This window comes from Alligator mississippiensis, chromosome 3 (assembly GCF_030867095.1).
Source record: "Alligator mississippiensis isolate rAllMis1 chromosome 3, rAllMis1, whole genome shotgun sequence".
Lineage (NCBI taxonomy): Eukaryota > Metazoa > Chordata > Crocodylia > Alligatoridae > Alligator > Alligator mississippiensis.
This window is the reverse complement of record NC_081826.1, coordinates 234,042,068-234,060,935: the sequence shown is the minus strand read 5'-3', so window position 1 is coordinate 234,060,935 and position 18,868 is coordinate 234,042,068. Positions and strand designations below refer to the sequence as shown.

At 42.9% G+C, this 18,868-nt stretch overlaps 1 protein-coding gene across 17 annotated transcripts in view; it reads left to right on the top strand.

Annotated features, from left to right (window-relative positions):
* Positions 1-18,868, top strand: part of PPIP5K2 (diphosphoinositol pentakisphosphate kinase 2) — a 91,815-nt gene that overhangs the window by 33,997 nt on the left and 38,950 nt on the right. For all 17 annotated transcript variants that reach the window (XR_009461079.1, XM_019484003.2, XM_059724974.1 and 14 more), the window contains 5 exons: positions 2,729-2,830; positions 7,629-7,790; positions 10,181-10,302; positions 13,234-13,335; positions 13,873-13,959. Coding sequence is in view for 16 of the 17 variants with exons in the window: in XM_019484003.2 (XP_019339548.1) it covers positions 2,729-2,830; positions 7,629-7,790; positions 10,181-10,302; positions 13,234-13,335; positions 13,873-13,959 (575 nt within the window). In the remaining variant the exon portion in view is untranslated. The remainder of the gene's footprint in view (positions 1-2,728; positions 2,831-7,628; positions 7,791-10,180; positions 10,303-13,233; positions 13,336-13,872; positions 13,960-18,868) is intronic.

Sequence of the window (18,868 nt, the reverse complement as noted above, 5' to 3'; positions counted from 1 at the left end):
CCAGGCGTGCAGGGCTTGGAATTTGGGACTTTGGCAAGGCTGGAAAGTGGTTGTATTAATGGCCACTCCTCCCCTGCCACCAAATTTTCTAAGTCTTGAAGAGTCCCACAGGCCAGATTCCAAGGCTCCACAGGCCTCATTTGGCCCCCAGCTGGAGATTGAGCACCCTGTTATAGACTCTAGACTTGCTAGTCTATAGTCTCTCTGGATGAGATGCCACACTGCCCTCCGTTTGTATATATAACGTATATAATTCGGGAAGGAAAATTTTATGTTGGGGATCTGTAACCAAAGCCAAAGAAATGAAGAGCTAGAGAAGAGAACCTGTGGTGGTGGCAGTGGTGGTTTTCTTTTTTCCAGCTAGCCCAGTAATTAGAGCAGTTATCCCAAAATTGGGAGATGAAGGTTCAAATCCTTCCTCTTCCTGAGGGGATTTGAACTTTTAATCTCCAAGCACAGGTGTCTTGTTGACACTGTACCGCTTTGCCTGTATTCCAGAAATATTTAGTGAACCAAATCAGAGAAAGGAGGAGTAATAATAATCTACCAATTATTTTTCTCTTCTCAGAGGTGTCAAACCTTGTTTCAAAGCCAGTTCCAGTTCTTCACTAGATTTTGATTGGAGGCTAGGAGACTCTCTTAAGAAGTGATAGACAAGGTCCACAATCCCTGAGGCAGAGAGAGGATTTGAATCTCAGTTCTGATGTCTTGGGAGGAGGGGGCAAGGGGAGGAAGAAAGTAAGAGTGTTCTCATTACTGGGCTGCTGGATAGGTGAACCCTGTCCATCTTCTTCCAGAAATTTAGTTAATTAGTCCTTCATTTCTTCTTCTTTAAAATAGATCACCCCAAATTAAAATGTTTAAGGCCTATTAAAATGAACTGTATTGGTATTTACAAAACATGGTCATATCACCCCAAACTGCACTAAAAATACAAGCCAAAAAAAAAATTTAATCCAGACCTGTTATTCAGGCAATCAGTGCTGCTTTTGGAACACTTGGCATCAAGTGCTTCCAGAATAGTTACAGGTAACTGAGAATGTGGCAACCTTCTCTTTAACTACAGATTTTTGCATGGTCTTGGGTTGAATAAAATATCTATCAGAGTACATTTCTAAAATGAAAAGTTATAGTTTCCTTGTCATGGAAGATAGGAAAAGTATGCTTTCCAACACTGCATTCTGAGCATGCAGCAACAGCTGTAGGTCCATCAAAACTCAATTATGAACCTGGCTCACAGATGATGACTCCTGCTAAATATTACCCATCCACATGGGGCTCTTCTAAAGCTACACTGCCTGTGCAGTATAGCTCCTCAGAAATAACAGGTGCTAGTTCATTGTGCCTTTCCTTTATACTATTTATTTAATATATTTAGGCTGAAATTCAATGTAATGTAACTTTGAATAAAACACAGAACATGGTACAGCCTAACGTGCTGTTAAGCCTCGGGCAGAGTTAAAATAATGGAATAATTGGGATCTGAGGAATTTTGTGCTCCATCCCAAACATCATGCAGCCTGCTATGACACAAACACATGACAGGACACTGTTTGGAATTAGCTACAAAATTCCTTAGATTGCAGTCGTGCCACTGTTGGGGCCAAACTGGGAATGAGGCTGCTCCAGCCTAATCTCATGGATTGAGCAGCAGTTGGCTGTGTTCATGGAACTGTGCCATGACCAATCTTAACATGGGCTGCACGCAGTGTTCAAAAACCTGGGACACCAGGAAGCTGAGGTTCAGAAAGAGGTTCTCTGGTGCTGGGATTGTGGCCTCCAGTCTTTTAAATGCTGCATATGCAGCCAAACTGGGCTGCATGTACGGTTTTTGGAACAGGGTCTGCCCTGTACCCCATCCTTATGCAGGACTGAACTTGGGGCAGTCCTGGGTCCCAGTTGGAGTCTAGGGGCTTCTCCCAATCCAATCCTGGGAATGAGCCAGGGGGTGGCCCTATCTTGGTCCCCAGGGCTGCACTGCACTGAACATCAGAAGGGGAGCTAGGACAGTCCCTTTCTTAATTCGAGAGATTGAGTGGGGGTGGGGGGGACTGGCCCAGACTCCTGCATGCAAGGCTACAAATGTGCCAATGGCAGACGGTATCATTCAGCTCCCCATGCTAAATTTTTTTAATTTCAATACCCAGGTGTACATCCCACAGGAGGCTGCAGGGCAAGGCTGCAAACTGCTGGGCTCAGTTCAGGACCCAAGTGTGTCCTGGGCCAGTGCTGACAATCAACTGATTGTTGGTCAGGGTCTGAGACATGTCACACCTTTAATTTTAAGGCAATATTTAAATCAGCCAAAGGAAGTTCTACATTATAGGTAGGACATCTTGTGGCTGGTTTCTCATTTTATGATGTAAATGGAATAAACCATGTTGCAGTTTATGGCATGATTAATAGACTAATGAAATGTCTTCCAGTGCCCTTAGTGCTGAAGTACAGAGAGAGAGTAATGTTGTACCCTGTTAAGGTATAGAAATAATTCCGTCATTTAGGAAAATTACTAAATACTTTTGAGCTTTCCTAAATGGTTAGATCTCTATAGCTAACCCTCTGAATGGCTTAATGTATCTATAGATCAGAGGGGCGGAAAATAACTGAATTATGGAAGAAAAAACAGAAAGATCAGTTACCAGAGAGTGCACGGTATATTTAAGGAGCTAAAAGTATTTTTAAGGAGAAGTACTTTGTGGCCTTTTTAATAGAAAACTATTTGTTTCAGATTGGCAGCAGAAGCAGTGTTTACTCCCCTGAAAGCAACGTGAGAAAAACAGGCTCCTACATTTACGAGGAGTTCATGCCTACAGATGGCACTGATGTGAAGGTATGACAACTGCATGTTCTGGCTTATATTTAGAACAATCAAATGTTCCAAGAGTTTGGCAGCTCTAGAGGTGAAAGGATATCTTTGTGGGATGGATTAATTTTAATGAAGTTGTGAAACAGTTCAAAAGTAATGAATGTTTGTGTTGCTCTAGGAAAAAGCAGTTCTTCTAATATGAAGAATGTCTTCCGTTATCTTTGCTCTAAATATCACCTTAGTGTTATTACCCAAGAAGTCATTCTTCTTTTTTTGAATTGTGGTAGCACTAACAGCAGAAATGTACACAATCATTACCCTGGGAGTTTTAGTGTGAAAGATGACATAACATTCTTCAATTAAAATGAACTTTTAACTAGGTATGTTATAGTATACTAGTACTAGTAAGCAATAACATTGTACTGCTTTGGAGAAAATAAATACAAAGTGTGTCTTATGAGTTTTCCATTGCAGTTTTGGGGTTGTTTATTTGCTTCATCTATTTTTTTTCTTCATTTAAATTTAAAGTATCCATGGACTAGGCACCATGACTTCCTCCAGTAATACCATAAAATCCCAGCAAAAATAAAGTAATTATTTTTACAGGAATTCAGCCAGGAACCAAAAAAAACCCTTTTTTCCTTCTTTGTTGTGCAGAAGGTATTTTCTCAGTCTTCTCCAAATACTGCCAAACAAATGTCTTGCAATATGCCTGGAATGTCACCAGATTTTTGTCTTTTTCTTCCCAGGGTAGAAGAAGTCCCGAGAGTCCTCAGTCTCAGAGCAAGTAGGATTTTATAGGTCATAATCAACATCTTAAAATTTCAGTTAGAACCCAAAGGGCTATTAGTCTTGGGCAATTTTAATTATCCAGACATTTCCTGGGAGGAATACTCGGCCAAGTTGGAACGGTCGCGATCCTTCCTGACCTGTATCAACGAGCTCTTTCTGACTCAGGAAGTGCACGGACCAACCAGAGGTTGGTCTGCTAGACTTGGTCCTGGTCAAAGGAGATGATTTGGTGACCGACTTAAATATAGAGGGAAGTCTGGACAACAGTGACCATGAAACCATCATGTTCACTGTCTGATGTAAGGCAGACAAATGGGATAGAAAGATTGAAGTCTTAGACTTCAAAAATGCAAATTTCAACAAGCTTAGGTCACTAGTAGGGCATGTGCTGTGGGACCAGGGACCTAAGGTGAAAGGTGTGCACAAAGAGTTGTTGTCCCATAAGGACACGATCCTTGAAGCACAGAGGAGGTCCATTCCCATGCAGAGAAAAGGTAACAGAAGGACTGGGAAGCCCTCTTGGCTAAACAGGGAAATCACAGTCCTCTTAAGAAAGAAGAAAGAGGCTTATAAACAATGGAAGCTCAGGGCAGGTACCAAGGAGGACTGTTCCATGACGGCCTGCATTTGCAGGGAACAGATAAGGAAGGCTAAAGTGGCGGCCAAACTTAGATTAGCAATGGGAATCAAGGACAACAAGAAATCCTTCTTCAGATACCTAGGGAGCAGGAGGAAAACAAATAGAAGTGTGGGGCCATTGCTCAGTGACTCAGGAGAGCTGGTTACCAGCACCCAGGAGAAAGCTGAACTCCTGAATGACTGCTTCGCCTCTGGTCTTTCGTCAGACCAAGGGGAAAACCACTCCGGGTAGAGTAGAGGATGAGCATGGTAGGAATAATTGCCTTCCTGCTGTTGCCGTAGAATTGGTATACAACCAATTAATAAAATTAGACGTATACAAGTCAGCAAGACTGGATGATCTTCATCCGAGAGTGCTGGCTGAAGTCGTTGTGGAACCCCTGGCAAAACTCTTCTACAACTCGTGGCGCTTTGGAGAAATCCCTGAGGACTGGAAGAGGGCTAATGTTATGCCCATTCACAAGAAGGGCAGGAGGGAGGACCCGGGTAACTATAAGCCAGTCAACCTAACTTCCATCCTAGGGAAAACCCTAGAAAAGTTCATCAAGGAGTCTATCTGTGATAAGTTTGCTGGCTGTCATTCAGAAGGTAAAATTCTGAATGACAGCCAACAAGGCTTCATCGCAGGCAGGTCTTGCCTTACCAGCCTCATCTCCTCCTATGGCCAGGTAACTCGCCACCTGGACACACAAAAGCAGGTTGACATTGTATACCTAGACTTCCAAAAGGCCTTTGATCTAGTATCCCATGATGTCCTTGCGAGAAAATTGGAGGATTGTGGGCTTAACTCTGAGACAGTTAGGTGGGTGAGAAACTGACTGCAGGATAGGACCCAGAGAGTTGTAGTGAACGGATCTGTGTCATCCTGGCAAGAACTGGGCAGCAGTGTCCTGCAGGGGTCGGTGCTCGGTCCAGTACTTTTCAACATCCTTATTAACGATTTGGATGTGGGGTTGAAGAGCTCACTGGCCAAGTTCATGGATGACACCAAGTTATGGGGAAGTGTGGTCATGCTTGAAGATAAGCTACAGATAGAGGTGGACCTAGACAGGCTAGAAAGTTGGGCAGATCGGAACATGATGAAGTTCAGTGTCAAGAAACGTGAAGTGCTCCACCTCGGAACAAGCAACCCCCAACACACCTACAGGCTTGGTGGAACTAAACTGACTAGCACCACGAATAAAAGGGATCTGAGGGTAATAATAGACAACAGTATGAGTGTGAGCCAGCAGTGTGATGCTGTAGCCAGTAGGGCAAGTAATACTCTGGCATGCATCAATAGATGCATCTCCAGCAAAGCCAAGGAGCTGATTCTTCTGCTCTACTCGCCGCTAGTGAGACCACAGCTGAAGTACTGCGTCCAGTTCTGGGCACCACATGTCAACAAGGACATGGACAAGCTTGAGAGAGTCCAAAGAAGATCCACCTATATGATCAGAATCTTAAAAGGCAAGCCATGTGAGGAAAAGCTGAGGGATCTGGGACTCTTTAGCCTGAGGAAAAGAAGGCTGAGAGGGGACCTGGTAGCAGCTTACCGCTACACTAGGCGAGTACATCAAGGGCTCGGGGAGCAGCTGTTCAATAGGGCACTGAAGGGGAAAATTAGGCGTAATGGCCGCAAACTCCTGGAAGATCGATTCAGGCTCAACATTTGGAAAAACTTCTTCATAGTCATGGTGTCCAGACTGTGGAATAAGCTCCTTCCAGAGGTGGTGCAATCACCTACCCTGGAAATCTTCAACAGGAGACTAGACAGTCACCTTAGTGGAGTCAGATGACCCTCAATTATCTTTTCTGCTTGGTGCAGGGGGCTGGATCCGATGATCTTTCAAGGTCCCTTCCAGCCTTACAATCTCTGAATCTATTAAAAAGGGCTGCCACTTCAGATCCCACAATAGTGATGTTATACATTACCAGTTTACATTGCTCAGGAAGTGAGCCACTATGTTCTGCACCAACTTTAGTCTTTATATAACTTTAGCATATAGCCCCCTGTACACCATATTAAATAATCTGATTTTGAGGTGGCAAAACAGTGACAGGATCTGCTTCTGAAAGGAAAGGTCACAGCCTTCCAAGCCTAGCTTACTGTTGTACTGCGGGTCTGAAACTGCAGTTAAGTATATAAAATCACCCACCCACAGTAACTAATGGCACTTGCTCCTTCAGTCAAAGGGACTGATCATACCTGTAGCATCTTTCAGCTGCTTCTTTAACTTGCCATCATCATAGTCTTCTCTGTGTTGAGCTCACTTCAACTTGTTTGCTCTCATTCATGCCTCATTCTTAGGTACACAGTGAGGTGAGACACTGACGTGCATCAGAAAAATTGAGACATGTAATTGGGGATTGCAGCATCGTAACAGTGACATGTATATATTTAAATAGGTGGGGTGACAGAGTAGTTACATGCAGAGTTATACACATCAGAGCTTTTCAGGAGAAAGGGAAGTTCCCTGCAATGACACGCTGAGATCTGTCTATCAATATGAGAGTCCTTAAGTGACTCAATAACTCTTTATGGTCAGTGATATTGAAGGCAGTTAATAGTAGAAACACCAGCATGCGGCCCCTAGTTTTCATCCAGGAAGAGGTTTTTCAATCAGTTCTGTCTTTGTGCCAAAGCCAAATCTATACCCAATTTGACAGAGGCCAGAGAGATCAGACCTAGATACCAGGGGAATTCTTTCTACAACCATCAAGAGGAGAAAATGTGATGTTGGTCAGTAATAGGGATAGATTGATAATGTCAGGTAATAATTTTTTGATCAAAGGCCACAAAAATGCTATTTTTTTTAAAGTTTGTGGGTCTGAAGCACAGGCTGCAGGGTAAAGATCTCTCAACACCACCTTCATTGAGCTTTACTGGTTGAAATCATATGCTCTCAGGACCTTCCTTTTTACCCATGCAAGCAAACGGCTCATACAGAAAATCTGGTCACATATATCAAGCGGTTTCTTCCCAAGAGAAAGTACTTAGTCCAACTACCAAGAGGAGAAAATTGCAGTTTACTGGATTGAAATAAATCTTCTCTATGAAATGTTGCAGATGCACTGGTGAAGAACAAGAATTTCTTTGTTTCTGCACTACCCGAGTTTAAGTGTTTTTAATCATCTTTATTCTGCAACTGAGTAGCCTCTGCAAGATGTTTCTATCTGTGGTACTGTGGCCAACTTCCATCTTGTTTCATGCATGTCCAATTTGCCACAAAAGATGGTAAACTATGACGATATACAGTAAAAAGGGTGCCTAAGGGCTGCCTCATCAATGGTGAAAGACACTACCATTTAATTTGCAGAAGTGCTGCAAGTTCAGGAAAACTTAGCAAGGTTCTTGAACACATATGAATCACTTTAACTACATTAACTTTTCTTCTCCTTTGAAATAAAGGTGTACACAGTAGGTCCAGATTATGCACATGCTGAAGCTCGAAAATCCCCTGCTCTAGATGGCAAAGTAGAACGAGACAGTGAAGGAAAAGAAGTGAGATATCCAGTCATTCTGAATGCAAGAGAGAAGTTGATAGCCTGGAAAGTATGCCTTGCATTTAAGGTAAATGGATCTAGGCTATCTGATGAAACGTTTAGTACTAATGAACTGTTTACTAGGTGAAACTTTTGCAGGAATTCAGTGCTCAGAAGCAGAGATCTTATTGTTGCAGAACTTTGGGGATATAGCAGTAAGTTTAACTGAACTTTCATGTTTTATTTAATTGGATGACTTCTCTTGTTTCATATACTTTAGTTCATTGATATTCTTATCCTTGTTGTGAATGAACTGAGACCTCTAAATGCAGAAAGCACACATAAAATATATGGTTTGGTTTGTTTACACATGTATGAGCATGTATGCATTTGTGCGCAGAGTAATTTTTAAAGGCTGTTTGTTTTTTTTTTTTAAATTAAGCAAATATATTTGCATGGGGTTTATACTTAATAGCAAGCATAGCTGCAGTTAGTCATATGTTTATGTTTAAGTTTGAACCAAGACAAACACTGAGGAAAAGTGATAAGCCGTCTTCAGAGTGGCAGTGCCAAGAGTCCCAAATAAAACATTTTCTATGCAATAATCTAGGAAAGCAGTTAAATGTCCTCATTGGCAGCTATTTCAATCTATATTGTCTGTATGCATCCATGGGTATATACCGTACTTCAGTGGTCTCCACCCTTTTTAAGTAGGAGATCACCTTTGGCATTTAAAAGCAACCCAAGATCTACTGTGCACTGCCTTTCCCCTGCTCCCCACCTCGCCCAGCAGGTAAGTCTGTGGGGAGGGAAGGGGGGACAGATCAAGGTAGAGGGAGAAAAATTATTTGGGGATGCACCTCCCCAGCAGGTAAGTCCCATCCAGCCGGGGCCACACACAACATACCCTTGCTCCTGCCTCTGCGGCACTGTCCCTCACCGCAGGGGCCTTGATCTAGCTCCCGCCTCTTCCCTCCCACGGATTTATCTGCTGGGCATGTGTGTGCATGCACGCAGGCACTCAGTTCCCCACCCCAGCCTCGGAACGACTCCAAGGGGCTCCCAGATCTACTGATGGATCAAGATTCACTGGTTGGTGAGCACTGCCATATCTACTCTAAGACAGCCCCCCAATAATTAGATTCTACATATGGAAAATGTATACATTTGTTATAATTTTCCAGGTATAGAAGCCAAGTGTTGAAAGGTTGTCTTGAATTCCACTCCCTCTTCTCTCCTCTCCCCCGCCCCCCCAGCCACAGCAGAGAAAGCAATGGCGGGGGGTGTCAGGTGGCCCCCTTGCCTCTCCCACTTCTTCCCCTTGCAGCCTTCCTGCCCCTGCTGCCACCTGCACATCCCCATCTCCCCACAGCCTCTGACAGCGCCCCCCACTGGTCAGACACTGCTCCAGCTGCTCTGACCTGGTCCTGGAGCACAGCAGTGGAAGCTTGGGAAGGTAGTGCAGTAGTGTTGGTGGTGCACCTGATTGGCTGGCCAGAAGAACCTGCCATGTGCTCCATGCCTGTGCCCGGGAGAGACTCCAGCCCGAACCAGAGGCAAGCTGTCCCTGACAGTAAGGGGGAGGGGAGGGAGTGGGAAGGAGGCTGCCACAGGTCTAACTCTAACTCCAACCTCAGCTCTGGGCCAGTCAGAGCTGTAGCAGCTGCCTGCTCTCCCCTCTGCTTCGCATGCACATACAAGATAAGGGGCTTTTTTTCCAAATCTGACTGAGAGGGCAAGGGGGAGGACTCATCTTATATTCAGGTAAATACAGTATCTATGTGGTTTCAATGTACATTGGTTAATTTTCACTTAGCGTATCATCAGAACTCCTTCTCTTCTCTCTCAAAGGACTCTAAATGTATAATCTGGTGTAACAATCTTGTTCTAATTTGGAATCTTAAAACAGTTCTACTTTTGGTTCTGCATTTGTATAGCGCCTGGTCTGGTGGGGTCATTACTAAATGCTAGATGATAAAAATATATATGGGTATGCTACTTTAACAGTCATTTTCAAGGTATTATTTTGGAATATCACATGTAATAGTATTTTTTAAATATATTAAATTTAGAAAATATATATATATTTATTTATAACTTCTAACTGTTCAGAAAGGCAGGGAGAGTTCTTTTCTTGCCTTTCAGCACTAACATAAAGTAATTCTTCCAGTTAAATCTGGGTTTCAACTAAAGGCAGTATTTGGCTTGAAGAATTCCTTTAGCTAGGAATATGTAAAGAAATAGGAGCCCATCCTTGCACGTCAAGCTAATAAGAAAGCATTGTATGTATAAATCAAGCTAATTTAATAAGGAGTCACTGGAAGACAGACAGTAGGCACAAAGACTATTGTTTGCTTCATGTTTTCAGATCAGAACAATACTAAAACAACGTTTTAAGACATGCAGATCAGAGCCTGGACATATGCCCATTAACTGAAATGGAAATAATCTGTACTTTTAACTGTTTATTCTTAACAGCAAACAGTTTGTGGCTTTGATTTGTTGCGTGCTAATGGACAATCCTATGTCTGTGACGTGAATGGCTTCAGTTTTGTAAAGAACTCCATGAAATATTATGATGATTGTGCTAAGATACTTGGGTAAGAGTTAATTATTTTGGACATTATGTTAAATTATAATTACATTTCCTTTTCCCCACTTCCTTTTCCTCCCCAAGTATCCTTGAAATAAATGCACTGACTCTGGTACAAGCATTGTGTGAATAAATACATTGAAATAAACAGAATAACTATATTAAAAGGGGCATTTTGTTCTTATGACTGGACCAGAATTTTTTATGCAGACAAGCACAACTGAGCACATGTGCCTATTTTCTGTAATATGTCTGCATATTAAGTGTGTGTGTGCTCATGACAGACAAGGCACCTGGCATTTACATATATCGGGCATGTGTCTGTAAATTTATATATGTACAGGTGTAGGTAAGCTTAGCTTTGACAGTTTGATTTAACAATATCTGTTCATTCTGTCTTGGGAATGGCTTAGTTGCTCATTTTCTGCCCCTCACTTGTTTTTTTTTTCTAAATATTGAATAACACTGCTAACTTATGATTGTTTTTTACTTTTGCAAACTACAAGTTAAATTTAAAAGTACAAATTAAACTGCCCCTTATTTAAAATACAGGGTAAATATTCATTTGTGCAATATAAAATAGTTAATATTTTATGCATGAATAGTGCACAAACCTGCACCAAAAATGTTTGGTAATCGGCTATACTGAGAAAGATTTAAGGAAAAAAAAGTACTTGACATTCAGCAATTGAGAGAAATATTGCTTGATTTGTGAAGGCAAGGTTGTTCTTCAAATATCCTCTCCTGCATGGAATAATGCAATAAAATATGTTGTTTGTTGGCAATATCACTATCCAGTTGTTACCAATATGCTTCCATGCGTAACTTCTTCGGAGAAAAAATGAAATTGCATGGTACATTGCTCTAACATTTTATGTATATGCTTATAAAGCTGTTTGATAAAGATGTCCTGGTAAAAACTGTATGCTTATTTATTTTATATTATTGTTTTTATTTTTGTGTTGAAGCAGCTTTCAGAAAATATCTAGATATGTTTTTGACTTTTAAAGTCTCAGGTGGCCCCAAAGGGCTGAGAATCTAGCCCAGGACTGGAACTGAATCCTCCTAACTATGCTCCTTTTATCTGCTATCCTGGTAGCAGAGAAGGATAATAAGAGATTATACAGAGAGAAAAATCTGACTGTATGTCAGTGAAGCATCTTTCTTAAACTAGATTGATTTTCTGTTGGCTAGTTAAGCTGGCTTTACAGCCAGATTACATGGTTGATACAGTGCAAAAAGCTCACTGCTGAGTGATCTGGCACCAGTCCTGAAGTGAGAGAAACAGTTCCTGATTCAACTGAAATCCTAGGTAGTAGCATCAACTTTAGGATAATTTGCTGTAAATCATTTATTCATTAAAGTTAGTGGAAAAAATTCTGAAGATCCACGTGTACTTCTCCTCAGTTTTGCAGACGAGTTAAACTAGTTATGAGCTACACTGTTAAGAGCTTTCAATTAAAATTTTTCCATATGCTAAAAAATTGTTATAGCTGAATTACATAATTGGCAAACAATTTTGGGAGCCCCACAGTGAGGAGGGGGAGTCCTGGGATTGGTTATGGAGTGTGTGGTCCCCAGTCACTTACGTGATGAACAGTCCTGCTCTAGCCTTTTAACAGTCTAATAACTTACTTTTGAGCCTGAATCCCCTATTGGTGTGCATGTCATGAATACCATTGCATTTTCACTAGCCAGCCTTTGTGAAGGTTTAACTATGAAGATCTACATAAAAATTGAGGGGTTGATCCTTGTATTGTAATCTTTGCGCTATCTACTTGATGCCTTCTTGAAGCTGGGTGACCAACTTCCAACATTTCTAATGCGCTGTCCAATGATACCCTAAGTCTCTTTTTTTTTTTTTTAACCTCTTTCTATTTTAATAGGAAGAACATTTAACTACATTGTCTCTTTTTTGTTCTTGCCATTTTCCCTTGTTATTAGACACATTTAACATGTTTTTTAATCATTCAGAAATGTTGTGAACCAGTTTAGAATCTCCTTTTCTATGATACACAGTGGGCGCATCTACATATACAATTAACGTACCTGAATTTTCTGAGCAGAAAATTTAGGCTTATTAATGTGCTACCAGGCGCATGGCTACATGTGTGCCCCCATCAGGAGCAAATTGCATCTGACAGGAGCAGCCCAGTCCAGGGCTGCTCCTGCCCTTCTCTGCTCCCCTGCAGCAACCAGAGGGAGCTCTAAGGGCTGGCAGAGGGCATGGGGCAGGGTGGGAGGCAGTCCTGACTTCTGCCAGGCATGGAGAACTGTATTGGCTGCAGAGGCAGCTGTCTTCCTGGCCATGTGGCGACTGGGACAAATCCCTCTTTCTTTTTCCTTTCTTTCTCTCAGGCCAGCCAGCCAAACTTCTAACAAAACCTGTGACAAAAAGAATTCGGCACAGGAATTAACAGCCACCCATAAAAACTAAACATAATGTCATGGGGAACCAATCAGAGGGCAGTCTCTGCAGCCTTCTAGACTGCCACCACCCCTGGGGTGAAAAGGGCATGTAGGTGTACTACTTACAAAAATATTTACAGCAAATATTTGCATCAATATATGCTCCCCACCTCCCCTCCAAGTGTTTCCCACCAGAACTGCAGGCTAGAATTCAGCCTACTTAGACTCTTTCATCATATCTGCATACCAAGAATACATGTTTCATCAGGTCATTGACTAATTCAGATAGTGCTAAATTGTCTTTGTAGATTGTATATTCAAGTATCCAAGTCTTCGATGGAATAAGTGTTTAAACATTTGAAAAATGAATAAAATACCTATGGAAACCCATCAGTGCTCAGTGTTCGTCTGATCAGCAGTCGATTGGAAATTATTTATTTTTTAAGTAATTTATTTTTTTAATAATATGTGCTGTTTAAGCCTGAAGTATTGCAACACTACAATGTAGTTTTCTTTGTTTCTCCTTTAGAAATATCATAATGAGAGAACTTGCTCCCCAATTTCAAATCCCATGGTCAATACCTTTAGAAGCAGAAGATATCCCTATTGTGCCAACTACATCTGGAACAATGTAAGAGAAAACTAACTCTGCCTGAATTGTGTAAAAATCTTATATAACTTTTCTGTGATTTTTTTTTTCTCTTCACAAGGTATGTCCAGTTGACTCTGAAAACTTATTTTGAGTGATGAAACCAAGAAATGAATTGCAGTTGGTAATCCAGCTATTGAAGTTTCTGACCCATAGTAAAGCTGAGTATAGAACAGCAGGTTTTTAAAGTGTAGTTTCTTATACACATGGCTTCTTTCATTGCTAAATGTTATCTAGTACCTGCTAACACACCTCAAACAAACATACTTGTTGACTAAATAAACCTCAAAATCAACTTTTTTGGCAAAACTGCTTGCTGTAGATACTCTCTAGTTAGCAGAGTCCTAAAACTTGCTTATAGTTTACTGCATCACTTTACATCATTTTCAGGTAACTTTTATGTTCTTACAGTCATTTCAATAACATGTGATACATGATTTTAACTGAACTGCACATTTTAATAATATTAGAAGCCCTGCAGCTGCACGGAACTATGAAATGTAACTTGTTTCTTTTCAGGATGGAGCTTAGATGTGTTATAGCTGTAATACGTCACGGGGACCGAACACCAAAACAAAAAATGAAAATGGAAGTTAAACATCAGAAGTAAGTCTCATTTTGGTAAAGGAAATTTGGTAGTTAGTGTACATGTGCATGTTCAGTTGAACTAATTTAGTGGTGATTGTGCATGTGCTAGGTGTCTCGGCCGGGCTGAACTAACTCGAGGTGATTCAGAATTTACCCGTTCATCAGGGCGGGCTGGTGAACAGAGAGGCTGACAAGCTTAATGGTTGCAAAAAACTTTACTTACGTCGCAGGTGGCTGCGACGGAAATGGTTCGGTCGTCTGGACAACAATGTGAGTTGCTCCAGCTGGCGAGGCCAATGCCAGTAAATTCGTCCGTAATTCAAGCCGGCGGGGAAAGGGTACGTCTGGGACTGCGTTCGGCAACGGGAAGAAGGATCGATAGGTGATCAGTCTATCGATCAGCTAGCCGCAAGTCGGATCTCTAAGAGGCACTCTGCAGCGTGCTCAAAGCTCTTCGACTTGGGCGGAAGTCGCGCTAATTTTTAAACGGCCAGCAAGCCAATTACCGGCCGCCATGTGTGAATAATTTAGCACTAGCCAATTGCGGGGCACGAATTTGCATCCGAATGGCGGGAACTCTTTGCACCATGCATTTCTGTGCTGCAAAGAGAATGCATCCTGCAAAGACAGCTGCAAAGTGGCGGGAACTCTCTCCTGCACGCGGGTTCTTTATGCCGCAAAGATCCTCGCTGTGCAAGAGGCTCTCGAGTGTCAAGAAAATTCCATAGTGCCGAGGCACCAAACTCACTGGGTTATGACATGCCCCCTTGCCGACGGCACAACTGGAACTTTCGACACATGAGCACATCATACGGCATCTTTGTTAGAGGATTCACTGACTTGGCAAAGCCTTCACAACCAATATATATATATATATATATATATATATATATATATATATATATATATATATATATATATATATATAAACAAATAACTTTGAACACATAACAACAATTGCTGATCATCGTCTGATTGGAGAACATTCCGCTTCGATCCGTCTTCTCCTATAACAGACAATGTTAGTAAACATTTAACAAATGAAAATAGTGCCATAACAAGTCCTGAGCAGATGGGTTCTTTGTCGTCTCAGTGCCTCCCTCGCAACTATCACTTTCTGGAATCAGGTGGTTGTGGATTACTGCTTCTGCTGGGGTTAAACCTGTGAAGAAAACAAAATAACAAGGCAAAACACAACGAGAAAGAATCGTAATTGGTTTCACTGTAAGGATACTGGGTGAACGTCGGAACGGCGAGTCATCCAGTTGTGATGAACGATAATAGGGGGACAATCCGGCTTCTCTTCCAGTTGGACAGAATAGGTATTGGGATATTGTCCCGGCCGTTGAACTGTCCCTTTGTGAACTTGTGGGTGAGACTGATGAGGGTGAGGTATTGAAATTCACATCAACTCGTCAGGATGGAACTTAGGCTCCCAAGGTGGGGGTTTTTGGACATTAGCTTCGTCCCATAACGGCTTAGTAGTGTTTAGTGAAATAAGGACATTGTGATTAAATTTAGTCCAATTTTTAAACGTCCCTCCTCCTCTAAGGCGAAGCTGCTCCTTGTATAGACCTATGTGTCTCTCCACAACACCGTTGGACTGCGGATGGTATGGCAGATGAAGATGCCATGCCACATTATGAAGACGAGCAAATTTATCCAGAGCATTAGAGTTAAACGGAGGTCCTCCATCAGACTGAATTTCATGAGGGGGTTGCCAGGTGGCAAACACAGCAGTTAAGGCAGCAATAACAGCAGTGGCATTGCTTTTCCGTAAGGGAATAACCTGCAACTGTCTGGTCCCCAAATCAACCACAACTAGTCCTTTATTTGGCGGTTTAGACCCTGGGAGGGGTCCCAGTAAATCCACCTGCCAAACTTTTCCTGCCGGAAACTGCAAAGAATCGAAAGCTCCGATCTGATGCTTGGTTTTATGACACTTCTCTGTAGCACACGTTTCACAGGCCTGAGCTACCTTTTCCCAATCCCTCCTGGCTCCATATGAGGCCGGCTCTGTAATGGTTCGGCACCAACGTTGATGACAAACCCGTGGTCCCGGGTGACCCCAATTTTCGTGAAGCCATGCAAGGAATGGATTTGCCTCAGGATCAATGGTAGATGTGACAGGCAAAGCTATGTTGGTCCGGAGTGGATCCTCCAAGAGCTTATCAATTACCTCATGCACTGGATCAGTATCTGAACGATGGGACTTAGTGTGCCTGATCAATGGAAGACGTACAAATCTAGTTAACGTCCTCCAGATGTCTCACCAATCATCCAAGTTCTCGGTGGGAAAAGCTATGCCCGTAAGAATTTTGTAGATATACTGCGAATCAATCGCGATGATCGGAACTGGGAATGTATCATTATGATACATCAAACAATGTTCCAGTACCTTCAGGAATCCCAATAATTCACATTTTTGGGATGAATTATCATCTGGGTCGGCTTGGAAAATTCCCTTATCATGACAAGCTTTACAGTAATACCCATAGGCTCCTTCATGTCGGGAGGTTCCGTCCTAGGCCATCCACGCTGGGGCTGAAGTTCCATACAGTGTAGGAACCTTTTCCTCATCTTCTGGGCTTGGATCAGGTACTGTGTCCTCCAACCTCCAACAATGCCAATTATAATGGTGGGTAAGTACTAGCGTATTCCAGGTCTTAGACTCCCCTTGAAAGTGTGGGTCGATTCTTCCCGCGTCCAGCAGGGGTAACAATGTGGCACCAGGAGCGCGTAACGTTCCATGCCCCCTTGCTAACGGCTCCACCAGTTGTTCAGCTAGGAGAATCTTTCCCATAGCTCCATATCGATGTTGCGCCGCTTGAAGCGTCTTGTGGGCCGTGTATACTAACTCATCGCGGGGGTTGTGCACGACAGCCCACACGTGATCGGTGGTGAATCCAAGGGTTACGGTCAGTGACTCACCCATATCGATGGCATGGAGTTGTGTACCTTTAACCGAGGTTAGCAGGCAAAGCAGATTCTGCTGATACTTTTCTGTCCAAGGCGTGGACTTTCGGGACTTGTCACGAATCTGTCGCTGTAATTTAGCGAGGAGTGCCAGATCACTAGCTCCAATATAATGTCGATACCAATTTAAATGACCCAAAAGCTGTTGAAAATGCCTCTTAGTGACAGGGTGGAATGTTTTTAGCAGATCGATGTTAGGACCCTCATGCGATACTCCGTGGCGGATGGAACCGATGTATCGAGTGCCAAGGAATGTAATGTCATCTACAGGATATAGGCTTGACTTTTCCTCATTGATGGTCCATCCCTCACTTTGAGCAACCAGTTGATTTACTACACCAGCAACTATAGAGCTATTGCGACCCATGATGGCAATATCATCAACATAACTCCAAATTTTTAATTCCTTTTCTGGGGGAAGAGAATGCAAGGCTCAAATTCTTCTGGGTGTTATTCATGGCACCAGTGGCTAATGATTGGAGCGTTACGATATCCTTGCGGACAAACTGTCTACCTGTACATGATGCCATCAATACACATATTCATTATTCCTTCCAGGTCAGTTATTGGGATAGAAAAGAACATATTTTTCAGATCTAATGTAACTCCGACCCACGGACTTTGTTGGAACTGTGCCATCTCAAACATACGCTGTGGCAGAGTAGACGGATTAGGTTGTTGAAGTACTTGGCATCTTTTATTGACTTCTCGATAGTCTACAACCAACCGAGCTTCATTAGGCTTCCCAGGTTTCGCCACTCCCCATCCTGATGATAGGTAGGTGCTGGCTGTTACGGTCTTAATACAGCCTCGTCGCTCAAGTTGCTGCAGAAGGTTAGTAAGGGACTGTTTCAGAGAATCCTTAGTTGGGATTGGCCGATATCGCCAGGTGGAAGTGTCACCAAGTGTTGGTTGATGCCAGTCCTGCTCTGGGATAATTACGGGTAATGCCTGTAGCACTTGTTCCCTGAGGTCAAGCGTTTTTATCCCCGGGATTCCTAAAATGTTGATGTCCCCTAGAACAGCTTCTAGGGGATATTGGTGGTCCTGAACCCAAAACTTGACCTTCGTTGTGACGGCGATAGCATTAAGCCCTTGTACTTTGATCGTCTTGGTGGTCTTTTGGTGAGGTATCATCGAGGTAATCACATTGGTCTGAGCTCCAGTGTCAAGAAGGAAGGATACCTGTTGTTTGTCATCCGGATCGGTAGGGTTGTAAACAGTGAGTTCAGCATATGGTCGAGAATCAGTAGGATCAGGTCTGAGTTGAGGAAGGCCACCGGCGGAGCCAACGGCCATTACTCGTTTTTTGACGGATCCTCAAAATTAAATCCCGTTGTTTCAGCCATACTGGCCTGGGCCTTGTCTCCCAAAAGTCTCAATTGAGCCTTTGTTAGTCCGGTGTGAGCGAGAAGAAATCCAAACATAGTTCTTTCCTTCAGAGTTCTTTCCTTTGAGGTTCTTTCTTTTGGGGTCCTTGGAGGCGACCCCCATGGCTCTCGCTGAGGGGTATACCCTTGACGCCTAGGCCTCAATGTTGCAGCCAGGTACGCTGAAGGTCGATCCTTTGCGTCATTAGAAGCTTCCTCACCTTGCTTCATAAGTGCCTGCAATCGTGGGAGATGGCCTAAAAGACTTCCCACTGGTTGTCCTGCTATTGGGTTCAAGAAGAGTCGGAGTGTAACAGCATTCGCTCCTCCGTACACCTCCACGCAGGCATCTATAGCCTCCAAGGGCGTTGGAATAGCCCCGGGGTCCGATAGGTGACGATGAGCCCATCTCTCTTTACGCTGGACTGCTGTTAGTCCCATAGGATTTGTTTTGGGCTCCATGAGAGATACGACACTCCAACTATAGCCAGGAGAAGTTGTTCTGCTGTAGCCTTCTTCGGGCAACCCTCATGCCAGGTGTGAAATTTGTGGGTTACCTGTCCTACTACAAGCGCCGGGAG